Source organism: Alligator sinensis, unplaced genomic scaffold, assembly GCF_000455745.1.
Source record: "Alligator sinensis unplaced genomic scaffold, ASM45574v1 scaffold264_1, whole genome shotgun sequence".
In the NCBI taxonomy this organism is placed as follows: domain Eukaryota; kingdom Metazoa; phylum Chordata; order Crocodylia; family Alligatoridae; genus Alligator; species Alligator sinensis.
This window is the reverse complement of record NW_005841831.1, coordinates 403,085-419,151: the sequence shown is the minus strand read 5'-3', so window position 1 is coordinate 419,151 and position 16,067 is coordinate 403,085. Positions and strand designations below refer to the sequence as shown.

Sequence of the window (16,067 nt, the reverse complement as noted above, 5' to 3'; positions counted from 1 at the left end):
GCTGTGACCTGACATCATCAGACTCTGCTCCTCCTAGAACTATTTGCTATATCTGCAGTTGAGCATTCACATCTTGGATTGGTTTCCTCAGTCATCTACAGGTTCATTGATGACCTCCCTATTTAACAGAAAACTGTCATCCTCATATCGAGAGACTGGTGACAACGTAGGGATAACCAGACATGGAACATACAAACCAGATTATGGCTCAATCTAAGAAGTCCTAGGACATTTAAGGTGCCATGAGCTACTTGTAACACAAAAGAAAAAATGACAACAGGCTGGATCTAAAGCAATCATAGAATCAGAAACTTAGGGTTGGAAGGGACCTCAGGAAGTCATCTAGCTTCCCCCCCCCACTCAAAGCAGGGCTGTCCTCAACTAGATCATCCCAGCCAAGGCTTTGTCTACTCAGATTTTAAAAACCTCCAAGGATGGAGATTCCACAACTTCTCTGGGTAACCTGTTCCATTATTTTACTACCCTCCTTAGGAGAAAGTTTTTTCTTAATATCTAACCTAAACTTTCCTTGCTGCAACTTGACACCATTGCTGCTTGTTCTGTCATCTGTCACAGCTGAGAACAGCCTAGCTCCCTCCTCTTTGGTACCATCCTCCAGGTAGTTGTAGGCTGCTATTAAATCCTCCTCTCAGTCTTCTCTTCGCCAGACTATAAAACCCCACTTCCCTCAGCCTTTCTTCATAAGTCATGTTTCCCAGCCTACTAACCATTTTGCTGCCCCAAACTGGACTATCTCCAATTTGTCTACATCCTTTCTGTAGTGGGGGTTCCAAAACTGGGCATAGTACTCCAGATGTGGCTTCAACAGTGCTGAATAGAAGAGAATAATCCCTTGATATGCTGGCAATTACCAGTGCAGTCCAGTATGCTGTTAGCCTTCTTCGCAACAAAGGCATACTCTTGGCTCATATTGAGCCTATTATCCACTATAACCCCCAGGTCCTCTTCTGCAGAACTGCTGCTTAGCCAGTCACTCCCCAGCCTGTACTGGTGCATGGGATTGTTCTCTCCTAAATGCAGGACTCTGCACTTCTACTTTATTGAACCTCATGAGGTTTCTAGATTAATCCTCCAGTTTGTCTAGAACTCTCTGAATCCTACCCCTACCCTCCAGCATATCTACTACCTCCCGCTCCCCGGTTTGGTGTCATCCATGAATTTGCTGAGGGTGCACTCCATCCTGTTTTCCAGATCATTGATGAAAATGTTGAACAAAACTGGCCCCAGGCCCAACCCCTGGGGCACTCTGCTTAATACACACTGTCAACTAGACATGGAGCCATTCATTACTATCCTTTGAACCCAACAATCCAGCCATGTTTTTATCTACCTTATAGTCCATTCATTCAACCCATACTTACTTAGCTTGCTTATGAGAATGTTGTGGGAGACCATATCAAAAGCCTACTAAAGTCAAGGCATATCACATCCACTGCTCTCCCCGCATCCACAGAGCCAGTCACCTCATCATAGAAGGCATTCAGGTTGGTCAGGCATAACTTGCCCTTGGTGAATCCATGCTGACTGTTTCTAATCACCCTTTTCTCCTCCAAGTGCTTACAAGTGGATTCCTTGAGGATCTGCTCCATGATTTTTCCAGGGACAGAGGTGAGCCTAACTGGTCTATAGTTCCCTGGATCCTCCTTCTTCCCTTTCTTAAATATGGGCACTACGTTTGCCCTTCCCCAATCATCCGGGACCTCTCCTGATTGCCATGAGTTTTCAAAGATGATGACCAATGGTTCTTCAATCACATCAGCCACCTCCCTCAGCACCCTTGGGTGCATCCCATCCATCCCCATAGACTTGTATGCATCCAGCTTTTCTAAGTAGTCCCTAACCTGTTCTTTCACCCCTGGGGGGTGATCACCTCCTCTCCAAACTGTGCTGCCCATCTTCCAGTGGAGATGAAGTCTTCTGCTTGCTGCCAGAGGTCACAAGCTTCCAGCTTCCACCTTCCTGGGCATTCATGTCCTTTTCCTTCTCTAGTGCTACCTCTGGCGGCCCTTCCTCCACAGTCTTAGAGGTCTCCTCAATATTATGCAATAGCTGTAAAGTGTATCCTGCATCTATCCAGTACCTGGCCTTACAGGCCCATGGCCTGGAGTTGGAGCTTGTAGGATGTCCCGCACTACAAATAACATTTACCACAATGAAGTGCCCAAATCTGTCCCAAGGTACCTGTTTGCCTCCCATAACAAACACTAGCTATTTCTGGACCTACCACTGTCTAGAAACATTACAGCAAATGCTCAAACAGAAGCTGATTCTTCGGTATTGCAGTACAGCACCAAGTTAATGGATATAATTTCATCTAGGACAACACTACCTACCTATCAAACATTTTTCATGTAGGCAGTATCACATCCAAACTGACAAACTCCTGTTTATTTCATGGGGTTGCTTACCTGTGTACTTATCTGCATACAACCCCATCAAATGCTCACAGATTCATTTTAAAATGTTCGTCTGATCCTGTTGCCCTGTGTAGCTAGAGAATACCCTTGTAGTTGTGGGTGGAAACAGATGTCACCTTTCATCAACTTTGTGCCACCAGAAAAACAGCAAATAGATGTCCATACCTTTCATAGCACCCCAATGTGGCTGCAACAATAGACAGTAATAATTTGTGCCACTTTGTTGTGCCAGACTTCTATTTGTTTTATAGCAGGAGAGCATGGGCAGCCAGGACTGCCTGCACTTTCCTGCCACCCCAGGCAGCTGTCTCCAGGGTGTGAGTCCTGTGCACCCTAGGAACTCATGTGCAGGATCAGGCCCTTCAAGTTCCAGGAGCACTTGCCTGGCTTTTCCCCACTTGCAGAAAGGCACCTCTGGCTGTCAAACTCACTGTGGTATGGTTCCGGGGCTGAGAATGCCAATCAAAATTTAAAAAAAAACAAGGAATAACCCACTTGCCAAACCTATAGGCTCCACTTGGGGTACCAATACCTCCATGATATGTTCATCTGCTCTTACACTGTGTTATTCAGTTGCAGAATACTGTGCTTCTGTATGGGACCCCCCAGCCCTCTTTCCTGCCCAGGGCAGGGGGTTGGACTCGATGACCTACTGAGGTCCCTTCTGACACTAACACCTATGCACAGCAAGCTAGTGGACACCCAACTGCATACTACAATGTGTCTGGAGTGGAGTGCACCCCACTTCACTCTCATGGTTACTAGTCCTCAGTAATATTGCTTCCCATCATCTCTGCTGCATAACTGCTGAAGTAAACTTACTAGCCAGACTCTGTGATAATTATAAGCTGCCAGTGCACTGGGACATATTTCACCCACCAATAGCTCGGCTGCCCTCAAGATGTCTAATATGGTCCACCTTTTTAAAACCCTTTGATTTTTCCTTACTTACTCAATGGCACGAAGAATGGTCAGCGCAAGCACCAACCAATCACCACATCATGTACAACCCTACAGTCAGTCAACCAGGATTTAACTGGCCATGCTGTTACTGGGAATTTCTCAACCATTTTTGAACTGGACAGGGTCACTGTGCCCCAGACCTATGCCAATGAGGCCTTCGCGATGACAACAAATGCCTCTGTGGATAAATTTAAACTGTTGGCTTGCATCTACTTATTATGGTACCTGGTGGCCTTCAAGTTCTTCATACTGTTGATGACATCACCTTAAGATAGCTGAAACAATATGCCAAAACCACATACGCTAAATAAAGAAAGCTGATTGCTGACTCCAACCCTGGACCTCACCATTGTCTCAGCTTTTGCCATTTCTAGACACTGAAGATACTGGGGGTGAATCTCTGGAGGTGAGGAAAGCTTGGGGATCCCTGCTTGTGCAGGTGCACCCCAGCTATTTCCAGGAACCCCAGAGATTGCTGGGGGCACATCTCTGCAAAAGAGGAGCATATCTCACAAGATGAATGGGTGGAAGAATGGGCTACATGTGTTTTGTCCAATGAAGTGGAGTAGCTGTGCTGGTACAGCTGATCTACTTCATTTGGTGATGACTGTGGGAGGATTTGTGTACACTTAATGACTGGGTACTAAATTAAGAGCTACATCTTCATACCAGCACATCTGCTCAGGCTTTGCCCACCCCTGACATTTTTGTGCAGAAAACAGGTGCACAAGCCCCTTGCTTCTCTGTCTGAACCATCACAGGCTGGTATGAAAGCACAGGCTGGTGGGGGAAGGTGCACACACAGGAGGAGCCCCCTGGGAACCGAACACTGGGAACTGAGCTAAACTCTGAAAGTATAAAACTCATCTGTGAATAGGTCTGGTCAAAGTGTTGGCTGAAATGTTCCTATTCTGCAGGGTTGTGCCAAACATGCAATTTTTCAAGATAAATGATCATTTTTTGTGGAGTTTTCTTTTGGGAAAGTCAGAATGAAACACTTACACTATGGGTGAACATATATTTTGCCCACTTTATGGGGAGGGGGAACTTGCTGCTCTGGAGTGCCAATTACATTGTAACTGTTAAGTCTGCATGTTTCTGTCAGGATGCAGGTGAACTAAACTGCTGTAACCTGAATGCAACAGGGTTAAAGTTGCAACAGTTTTTCTACACTTACATCACTACAGAAGCATGCAGATATAAGGGTTACATTGAAAGGGCTTACATCAGTAGCATTTGTTATCAAGACAGCAGGTGTGTCAGGTTGGATTAAAATGAATCCCAGTGTCTAGCTAAGCCACCCCAGGGCCTTGTAAGATTTGTAGTTTGGGTGCCCTTTGCCCTCATAATGCCTCCTGGGCTGGGCTTCTTAGTCGGACTGATTGTGAAGTCAGCAAAATAAAAATGGACATGTTGACACTTTTTCTTTTCCACTGGATGCCCTGACTAGCAAAACACTAGTTTCCCAGGGAATGGAAATCCCATTTTTTCAATCCTCTCTAGTCATAAAGTACCTGGGATGGGAGCAAAGCTGCATTCAAACAGCTCTGGGAAACAGAGGTCCGGGTATGTGTCTAAACTTGACCCCCTCTTTCTCCTTCAGGCAGCTGAAGCCCCAGATCTAAACACCCCACACACTATGCAGCTCAGACCCATTGCTAGAGAGGCAAGTATCTTCCCTGTCCTAAGTGGGATTAATTTTTGCTTAAGGACAACACTGCAACAAGGATTTTTGGGCACTGCCAGGAGTGGGGTTACCTTTTCATACTAGACTCGTACTCAGTCCTCTGTTTGCTCAGTTCTGTCTTTAGCTCTGCCACCAAGCTCTGCAGGGCTCTGGAGCACTTGGCAGAGTCTCTGGAAGCAGTGGCAGGGTCACTAAGCTCACTGCTACTGCTGCATGCTTCAAGCCTTTGAAGGCTGTTGTCCAGATCCACAGTCTTGACTTCGCTTTGCGACAGCGAGCCCTGAGTAGCCCACTCAGTTCGGAAAGAGCTTAAGGCTGAGGTGTCGCTGGCCCGACAGGCTGGGCAGCTGCTGACAGAGTCCATGACGGAGATTTCACAGGATGACGTTGACCATGTGGTGCTGGCAATGCTGTGTGTGCTGAGAGAGAGGCTGGAGGAGGGCACGTTGTCATAGGTAGAGAGTCTCTGGGACGAACCTGAGTCTTTTACCCGTTCCCCAGAGGAGGTCCGGCGGTGCCCTCGGAGAGAGTACAATCCATTCATCAGCCAGTTCCCACCAGAGGACAGATTGGGGATATCTAAGGATGAGCTGCCCAGCTTGGGGCTCACAGACCGTGCCCCCTGCTGGCGAAAGGAGTATTTCCAGGGGGGCAATGTTTGCACTCTTTTGCTGGGGCTGGTAGCTGGCTGGCTCACTTTGCCGCTGCGCTCCTGAGGGGTGATTTTAGTCAGAGAGCCAGGCACAGCATTCAAGACCACAGCGCTGCCAGGATGCAGGTCACCAGGGCTGGGGGCACTGTGCTCTGATCGGCTTTCCTCGCTGTCTTCTTCAGAGATCCATTCCACAGTGCTACGCAGGTGTGCAGGCCAGGCTGCGGGCTGGCTTCCTGATGCATCAGCCTGTGGAACAGCAAAGATCCGCCCCTGCTCGCTTATCAGAACAGTCATCAGGTGCTGAACCAGTGAGGTGCCTGCGGGGAGCAAACACAACCAAGGATTTAATCAGAGAAATGAAAAGGCCTCAGATATTCATTTCCTGGCTCTGAGAAACTCCATGGGGCAGCTCTGGGAGCATAATGTACAATAATGGACCTGTATAAATAATACATGCTAATAACGCTAGGCTCTTCCATCAATGGATTGGAAAAGACAAGTAGCATTGTTGCCATGATTACAGATGTGGAATATGAATTCAAAAATGTCTGTGCAGGGCCTCACATAAAGGAGCCCTCATATCTTCAAGGTTTAGTACACTGCAAGTGGATTTTAGCAATGTTATGAATGAATAATTACACTGTCTTGCCCAACATCACAGAGTTAATCAGTGACTGAGTCAGCAGCAGAACCCAGGAGTCCCAACTGCCAGACCTCTTACTCTAACCAGTACACCACCCTGTTTTTGTTAAGCAATGGGAGTTGGAGTCCTTACAACGGTGGTGGTATATATATTTGGTGGCATGAAAACAGAACAAATGGCTTCTTGCATCACTCAGTGACTACCTTGCAGTTCCATTCTTTGTCAGGATGCACCCCTCTGCCGTCTGTCTTCTCCCCTGCCTAAACTGCACAGCTGTGTGCTGGGTACTTGGGGGAAAGTCACCTTTGGTGAGATTCCATTGAGGGAAATTGAACTCTTCTCTGGTTTTTGACAAGTTATTACTAACCCAACTGGCCAGGCAAAATATTCCATATGGGAAACCAGGGTGCTAACAGACACCCAGTCATGAGCAGCCTCTGCTTCTTTTCTATCAGTGAAACAGACACTAACAGACAGCATCTTTTACCAAAACTGCAATGGCTATTTCCTGGAAGTGGGAAAGTTGCATAATCAGTAGTAATTCATTTGCTAATGAGGAAAGTATTCCAACACTGTAAGGCAGCATGTAGGGTATCAGCTGAACCATGGCATGCCATGCTCCAGGGTGGGGGCTTCAGCAGCAGATACTGAATCTGAGACTGCTGGAGCTAAGTGCATGAGTGTGTACTGCTTGCACTGAAAGTCACCCTTTTATCAGCCAAAGCTGTAGTAGTCTCACCTAGGTGTGTTTGTGGTCCAGCCACCACTAGAGGGAGACCGAGCACCACACTGGATAGGTGTATATTACAACTGGGACCTAGCTCAGCCCTACAGCTCAATCCCCTCAGCTAGAGTTACCATGCATCCAGGTTTTCCCAGACATGTCCTCTTTTTGGACCTTCCAGTCTCTGTCCTGGCAGTTTTTTTAAATATCAACATACGTCCATGATTTTGCTCTGTCTCCGCTCAGCATCGAAGTTCTCCCCAGCACTTCCTGGCTTGCCCCAGCCAGGAGCTGCTTGGGGCTGGGGAGTGGGGGCAGGGCATCACCTGCATCTGCCCGCAAGCCCCAGCAGCTGCAGGCAGGTAAGGCCCGGACAGACAGAGACAGAAAGAGACAGAGAGAGAGTGTGTGTACGTGCACATGCAAGTGCCTGCTGGTACTGGGGCTGCAGCAGGGCAGGGAGGCAGGGCAGGTGCCTGCCCCTCCAGCTGGGGAAGGGGAAGGGGGGCTTCTTCAGGGGAAACAGGGAGCTGCGTGGGCAGCAGGGCTGGGGGAGACAGAGGGTTGTGGGTTGGGAGTGATGGGCACTGGCAGGGCTGGGTGTGGGGGGCAAGGGGCTATGGGTAAAGAGTGAGGGACACCAGCAGGGCTGTGGGGGATGAGGGGGAGAGGGCTGTGACTTGAGTGAGGAGCACGAGAGGGGCGGGGGACTGTGGGTTGGGAGCACAGGGCACAGGCAGGGCCAGGAGGCTGCAGGTGGGGAGTAAGGGATATCAGTGGGGACGGGGTGGGGGGGCTATGGGTTGGGAGTGAGGGGCACCAGCATGGTCTGGGGGGTGGGGTACTGTGGATCAGAAGTGAGGGGCAGGCACTGGCATATCACTGCTCCCCCACAATCATATTATCTCCCCCCCACAAGTGTCCCCTTTTTTTAACTTGGAAATATGGTAACCCTACCTCAGCATATATGCTAAGTAACCTAAAGGAAAATCTCTGAGATTCCACTAGTAAAATATCTCTGGAGAAGGCCTCCAGACACAGGGCAGTAGACAGTGTTATTACTTGTCATGCACGCTAGTGGCGTGTCTTGAAGTATGGGTCATGGATGGGTGAGCCTTACCCTCCTGGGTCTGTAACCACCTGGATGCCTGCTCACTATGTCATTAAGGAGCTTGTTCGTACAGTGCACAGAAAACATCTCTGCTTTCAGCATATAAGAATCCTAGCTTTATCTGGATGGAATTCCACAAAGTACAGTCCCACTTCCACTGATGTTCCCAGATCCCATTCAGTTACAGAACAGAGGAAGTACTATCTTGCGGTTTTAACGTTTTCATCCATTTCAGGCACCACATGGAAACATCAAAACTGCCCATGCTTTCCCACCTAAAAGTTGGTTATACAGATGTGTTGAAATATGAAGTACAGCTGTCATCTTCCAGCTCTATGTAGGAATCAGATGATCCCCAGGACTGAATCCTAATTTCAACTAGAGTGTCCTGGAGATATGCTGACATATGAGGAGATGAATATTTTTCAAGTTTCAGATTCTTGAATGTGCATCAGAGAAGCAAGAGTTAGCTAGTTTAAAGCAAGCTCAGCCAATATCTGCTGCAGTGTAGATAGACATGGCCACAGCCAGTTCCTATAGGAGAGAGCCATTTGCTTACAGAGAGCTTTATTGTGTTTTTTTTCATTATGGATCCCTTTACAGGACACTGGAGTGTATAAAGGTGGTTGGCGCTGATAATGATCAGCAGTAACTTCTCTGATATTTCAAGTTTTCAATATTATAAGCCTTCAGAAGAACAATCAGGTTCTCACCTTAGCAACGGTAAGCTCAGAAGATGTTTCCTGTGACAGCAGAGAGTACAGAAGAACACCCCATGTAACAGTGTGGGGCTTGGTGCTCCTCATGCCAGAGATGATGTGGGGGATACTCCATGAACTGGGAGCAATGTTATGTCCCATGAACAAGCACTGAGTGAGGAGAATTGTTCTGCTTGCTATGGGTGACCAAGCCCCCTCTGATGTCATCTGCACTGGGCAGTATGGTGAATGACATGGAGTTTCTGATAATAAGTGTTTTACATGCAATGTCTGTGTGGGTCCAGAAGGTAGCACCCTCGCAGGAACGAGAGCACCTACCTTCCATCATGGTCACTGGATCTTCCATTTTGGGTCGCAGTATATTTGGTCCAAAGACTGTGGCAAGGTTCTGGACGCTCATTTTGTTTATGCTGGAGTGAGACTGAACTTCATCGAGGAACCTTGAAAAGTTCCCCCAGAAAACAGAGAGAAAGAGAAGAGAAGTGTCAGATTAAACCTGATGCCTCAGCCTTTCCATGTGCCCTCTATCATCTTTTGTTTCTGCTAGGTCTCAGAAGCAGGAACCATCTTACTGTTTACTGTTCATATGGTACCTAGCCCCACTAAATCCTGGTTCATGTCAGGAGCTCATAGGTGTCACTATAATTCAAATGACACATATACCCTATTCCTTCAAAGGATGTAAAGATAGAAAGGTCCAATGGCCACCAGTGCCAAAGCCACCAGCCCCTTCAACCTATAGAAGAACTGAGATTCTCTCCTCTTTAGACCAAATTCTTAAGTCAGTTTTAGCTATTTCCTGCTATTTCCCACATAGGAACATGGCAAGAAACCAAGCAGTCAACCAAGAGAGCTTGATTTGTTTAGCCTAGCAAAATGAAAGCTGAGAGGCAATATGACAGTTCTACAGAAATATCTCAAATGGGTAAGCATCAAGGAGAGAGAAGAGCTATTTAAGCTACAGGACAATGCTAGCACAAGAATACATGGGGATAAACTGGACATGGGTAAATTCCACCTGAAATTAGAAAAAAGGGTCATAATGATCACAGCAGTGAGGGCATAAAGCAGTATCCAAATGGGAGTAGTGAGGGCAAAACCCCTAGGAAACCTAGCTAGCTTTAAGATGGGGTTTGACTGAACTCTCAGAAGGATTCTACAATGCAATGCCTGGGATAGCAAGGGACTGGACTCCCTGACCCAGAAGGTCCCTTGCAGGCCTCTCTGCATTCCCAGGATAACAGTCATCCCCACAGCACTTTATTTTTAAATCCCTGCTCCCTTTTGTGGAAGAGTGTGAGATCTGAGGTGAAATGACAAAAGGAAACTAGGCCGGGGTAGACAATTATTTTGGCTGGAGGGCCGCTTAACAAGTTTTGGTGAGCTGTCGAGAGCCACACACACAAAATCTTTTAGAAGATGTCATTTTAATAAATTATAGATAAAAAACAAATCATATACTAAAATCAAACCTCTACTATACTATATTTTAATTTTATTTAAAAAATACATTTTGTCCAATTTTATTTAGAGGCAATTGCATAATAGCGCAACATAAGATCTTACTTTTGTATATTGTATGTGTGTGGGGAGGGTCATGGGGGGTCAGTGGGAGATGTAGAGGGGGGGGAAGAGTATGTGTGTGTGGGGTTTGTGAGGGGGTGCCCATACACTAGGCCCTGGGAGCCAGCTGGGGTTTTGGTCAGAGGAAGTGGGGACCAGGGAGCAATGCGGTGTAGGTTCAGTCTGCTCCCCCTCCCCCCGATATGGTCCATGGCTACCCCCACAGCACTCTGCATGGGGCTAAGCTCTGGCTGCTCACACAGGGGGCAGCCCACACTCTGCTTCCAAAATGTACAACTTCCCGGCAGGGCTGCTCCCAGTGCAGCTGCAGCTGTGGGGTACTGCTCAATTCCTCCTGCCTCCAGCGGCTCTTCCTTCTCGTGCCCCTGCTGTGCTGCTCCAGGCAGCAGGTGGTGCAGTGAAGCAATGGCAGCCATGTGAATGTGTGCTGGGCACCACATGCCCAGCCAGCTGGCTGGGGGAAGCTGCAGCCAGGCAGCTCCTGCCCCAGTGTGTGGGGCTCCAGCTCCAGCTTCCACTGAGCTGGAGCCCTGCACATTGGGGCAGGAGCTGCCTGGCTGCAGCTTCCTCGTTGCCTGACTGGGCATGTGGTGTCTAGCACACCTCTCCATGGCCACTGCTGCTTCCCTGTGTTACCTGCTGTCCAGAATGGCACAGCAGGGGCAGGACAAGGAAGAGGAAGAGCCACTGAAGGATGGGGGTGAGGTGAGGTGAGCAGTACCCAGGCAGCTGCAATCACGCTGGGAGCAGGCCCGCTGGAAAGCTGTGAATGCTGGCCAGAACCAGGATCAGGACCAGGGCTGGGGCTAGGCAGGGGCCTGGTGCCAGCTGCTCTGGGCAGGAGCGGGTGGGGCTCAGCCCCATGCGGAGTCCTGCAGGGCAGCCACAGGCCTGATCCAATCAATTAGTATGCACCTGCCCACGGGCTGGATCCAATCAGTTGGTGAGCCGTATTTTGCCCAACCCCTGAACTAGGCCCTTGCTATGCTACAGCAGTAGGGACACAGGAGTGAGTGGATGTTTCTGCCAGCAGTGTAACTTTTGTGTACAGTCCTCTGTATTTGATAGGTGGCTAGGGCCCTGGGCCAAGGCTGTTCTCAGCTCTGACCCACACCTGCTGTGTAACACTGGTCAAGTTTCTTAAGCTCTTTCATGGCTCAGTGTCCCCTCTGTAAAATGTGGATAATAACATTTTCCTCCTTCATGGGAGCACTGTAATGAATAATTCACCTTTGGGAGGTGTTCAGCTACTCCAGTAATGAGGGCTGTAGCAAAACTTACTGAGGTCTGTAGTTCCTGTGGCAACATATAAAAAAAACCCTCTCCCCCCTACACTTAGGCTTTGCCCTGCTCCTACTGAAAGAGACGGGCACTGGTGATGCTAGCACTGCAGCTCACTGCCTTGATCCATATTGGTTAGTCCTATTGGAGCCCAAGGGGGAGTCCAACTCAGACATGGAAGCAAGATATAACTCAAAGCTCCTGCTGTTTCCTGTGGACATTGTAGCCTCAGTCCTTGCACCCACATCACATACTCCCACCCTCAACATCTTCCTTGTGCAAACTGTTAGTCAGCAAAGAAACCAAGAAAAGAATAAGCCAAGGGGAATGAATGGCAGTCACCCAGTCACTAGGTCAGGGTTGCAGGCTGTCAAACTGCTTACTCTGCTGAAGTCCTCCAACCCTTCCTCTGACCTGTTTAAACTGTAAACATTTTGGGACAAGGACCAGCTACTACTCCCTGTTCATATACCACTGTGGCGCCTTGAACCCGGCTGGCCCTTAAGCACTGCTTTAAGAAACAGCATCATCACTATTAATAATATAAGTTATGCCTGTTGGTAGGGCAGTGGATTAGAACAGATTACCCTCCTGTTCTGGAGATACAAACTCAGAGCTTCCCTCACCAGGGCGACAAAATACTCCACCACTCGAACTGTTATAGGAGTTAAGTGTAAACAATTTCAGCATGTTGGCTCAGTAAATAATTTGCATGTGATATCACACAGAGAGCCATATAAAACTTGGTGGCTCTGATTTTGCTGATGGTTTACCAGTGCCACTTACTTGCATATGTACTTGAGGAGGTTGTAGTTGGCTGGGGGCAGATTCTTTACTTGCTTGACCAGCTCCTGGGTACCCTAGAGGTCAAGACAAACAGTGAGAGCAGTTATTTACAGAAGGATACAATGTGAATGGGACACTGCATAAGTAGGAAAATCCCTTTTCCTCTGAAGCAAACCTAAGTGCACAAACCACAGCGCTAGGCTCTATGGAAAGCCTGAATAGGTACAAACCATCACCCACAGCTTCCAGCATAAGTGATGCTGTCAGTGTGGTGTACTTCTCAACTGATTGGGAAGGGAAGGCATGTCAACCTTGAAGCATCTATCCCCACCTTGCCTCTGTCCTGTCCTGACATCCCAAAAATGAAGAGTCTGGGTTTCTGCAACTTCAGGCTGGCCTCCACAGGGCAGCAGCAGTTTTTCTGCCTTCAGAGATCTGTCCAAGCAGAGCTGAGTTGGGTCAGAACTTGATTATTATTATTGCAAACTTGATTATTGCAAACTTACTCCAGTCTGGCATGTGCCTTTGCAAAAGTGGCAGTATCAAACCCTTGCTCTCTGCACCTCTGGAGCTCAGTGGGGCCATTGGCCTGCTGGGGACTTCAAACAAATCACACTACCAACCCATACTTTCAGTTTCAGATGCCACCTGGCAACAGAACCACTTTTGTCTAGAAGACTTGGGAGGCCTATTTCAATACTGCTGATACCAAGACTTTGTCCTGTTGTGGTAACTTCCATGCAAAGGTCTCAAGAAACCATGCAGGCATTATTAAATTTAGCTCTATGATCAAGGTGTGGGGTAGGGGAGTACCACTGTTTTCATTTGCCAAGCAGAGAAGCAGAGGTAGAGAGAGGTGAAAAGACTCACCCAGGGTGACACCAAGGCACAACAACTAGAAATGAATCCCAGGTGTTCTGACACTAAGTGCCATTCACTTCTGCTCTGGGGAAGTAACTGTAAAAATGGTATGTAGGGTTTCTTGTTTACTGCTTTATTGCAAATGTGGCCATTTTACAAAGAAAAATGAAAACATGGGGAAAATGAGATAAGCTTTACAGCACCTCAATGCTGTTGATTTCCTGTACGCTACCTTGAGACCCTCACAGGACAGCGAGCACTGTGTGCCCATGACTCAGGCTTGGCACTCCTTGTGAGAAATACTTCTCCTGTGCTGCATGCTTTGGTCCTCCTGAGCAGGTGGCAGGAGTCTCCTCCCCTCCCCACAAGGCAGCGTGGACATGCTATTGTCCAACCTGATAAAATCACACTTATTAGATTTTCTGGAAAAAATACTGCTGGGGAAATAAAAAAAGGGGAAAAAAAACCCAGTTGAGTTTTATGAAGTGCAATGGAAACCACATGCTTTGCAATTCCCTGTGTAAGCAGGTTTGTTCCCAGGAATAAAAAGGACGTATTGTCCAAAATGAAAAGGTTGCAAAATCCTGTAAGTATGACACCACTCCATAGTAACAGTCGCCAGTCCTCCAGCGCTGATTTTCTCTCATTCAAGTCAATAATCTTTAGACTCCAATGGCTGTTGGGCAGGCCCTTAATCAAGTCAATAATCTTTAGACTCCAATGGCTGGTGGGCAGGCCCTTGCCCAGTTACCTGTACCACGCTTCTGAATCTTCCCTGAGGCCCCGATACAATTTTACCAGCTTATTTGCCTTTTCAGTGCCCAGTCTGTTTGGGAGCATCAAGCAGAGCAGTCTCAGTGCTGAAAGCACATCCTGTTGATGCTGAGCTGGTCAGACAGGCATGCACGTCTTATGAAAACCAACACATTCCACACCGACTGCACTGTCTCCCATGTTCTCACTTCTGCTATTCCCCATCGTTTTGATGCAGTGAGTTGGGATGACCTCTGTGCAAGTCCAGATCTAAGGTAAAAGTCTAAATCTTAATACAGGAGGAGAGATAAGCTACTGAGGAGCTACTGGCTCCTTGGAAAGATTTTGAGAGTCTCAGTGATGTGTCCGTGGCATGAATGACAACATCTCTAAGTCTTTTTGTAATGTTTTGTTCTCTTCACTGCAGAATCCAGCAGCACCTGGACTGCAGGGAAAGGGGCCTGAGGCCACTGGCTGTGCCCCTGTGTTGACACACTCCAAGGTGATCCTGGAGGAATGAAGTTATGGGTGAATAGCTTCAAAACAGCCTGGTGGTTCACACGTGAAACAAAAATGTGTGGATATTTATCTGAAACTGCTCAGACCTCAGAGGCCACTGAGCTGGGAATTTCAAGACACTTACTTGAAGATCCCTAAGAGGGTAAGGGGTCTAGACAGGACAGAAAGACCCAGAGAGCTGCCTTTCTTGTATTATTCCCATATTTCTAGCTCTGTTCCCAGCCCTCCGTTAAGCACAGAGTTGTGGGAAATCCAGGAGAAAAAAAACCAACAACAAAAAACAAAGAACCCATCAACTGTGAAACAAGAAAATTTAAAAGACATTCAAAAGTGACTAAAAACCTGTCCAGAGACACCTTCCTGGGATCAAATTTAGGGGTCACCACCAAATCAGGTCTTTTTAATGGTGTCAAAACCCAAGGCATCAAATTCACCTGTCACTTTGGAAAATCTTAACCACAGGTTTTTGAACCTTTGAGAAGGTTCATCTGAGGTGCAGCTTCAGCTTGCCTGCAGCATTCAAGTCAGTTTTAAGTTATCATTAGTTTATCCAAAAAAGCACGGTATTTTTTTATTTTCAAAAGTGAATGAGTTGGAAAATAATTCAGCTAACAGGCCAAATTTGTCTAATTTTTATTCTACAGAATTCAAAGGCACAGATAAGAGCAGAATTTAACTATAAGTGTTGACAACAGTGTTAAATGCCACAGACCCACTGGGTTGAGTAGAGGAGTTTTGCACATCCTCTTCCTAAATGTAGGTAGACAGGCAGTTTAATGCAAGACCCATAGGGAATGGATGGACAAATTGGGTGACCTTACACATAAAAGAAACAATTATTTACAACCCAGTTATCAAGAGAAAGTCACTAGGAAATCATGAACTTGGAGATAGCAAAACAGCACTTAGAAATGTATCAAGGTAAAAATACATGCCAGCTAGAACTTCTGTCCTTACTGCTGCCACCATTGCAGGAGTCATTTTCAGTCTGTTGCAGGCTGGTGACCACTGATAACATGAACACCAGCCACAGAAAGGCGGGTCTCAGCAAGGCTGTCCCAGAGAACTGTGAGGGCGCTTTCCTAAATACTCAAAGTTAATCAAGTAGAAAGGACTGCAGTATTATCAACTTGCCCTCAGCTTTTAAGGGACATATATCCTCTTTCACCCATCCCTGTGATATTTTGCATTGACACTCAGCCCCTTGTAGCATCACTAATGTAAAATGCAGTGTTTCAGACCAGTACTGCAGGAGACTCCTTTATAAGGAGGTTTTTTGGCGCACAGAAATTTGAAATGTGTAGAAGAAATTGGTGTTAGCAAAGTCTCCATGTTGGGCTGAA

At 47.3% G+C, this 16,067-nt stretch overlaps 1 protein-coding gene across 7 annotated transcripts in view; it reads right to left on the bottom strand.

The window, feature by feature from the left end:
- The window catches only part of ARHGAP22 (Rho GTPase activating protein 22), a 311,784-nt gene that overhangs the window by 6,768 nt on the left and 288,949 nt on the right, over positions 1 to 16,067 (bottom strand). For all 7 annotated transcript variants that reach the window (XM_014521979.2, XM_025207433.1, XM_025207471.1 and 4 more), the window contains 3 exons: positions 12,592 to 12,665; positions 9,259 to 9,380; positions 5,160 to 6,060 (listed from right to left, as the gene is read on the bottom strand). In XM_014521979.2, the coding sequence (XP_014377465.1) occupies positions 5,160 to 6,060; positions 9,259 to 9,380; positions 12,592 to 12,665 (1,097 nt within the window). The remainder of the gene's footprint in view (positions 1 to 5,159; positions 6,061 to 9,258; positions 9,381 to 12,591; positions 12,666 to 16,067) is intronic.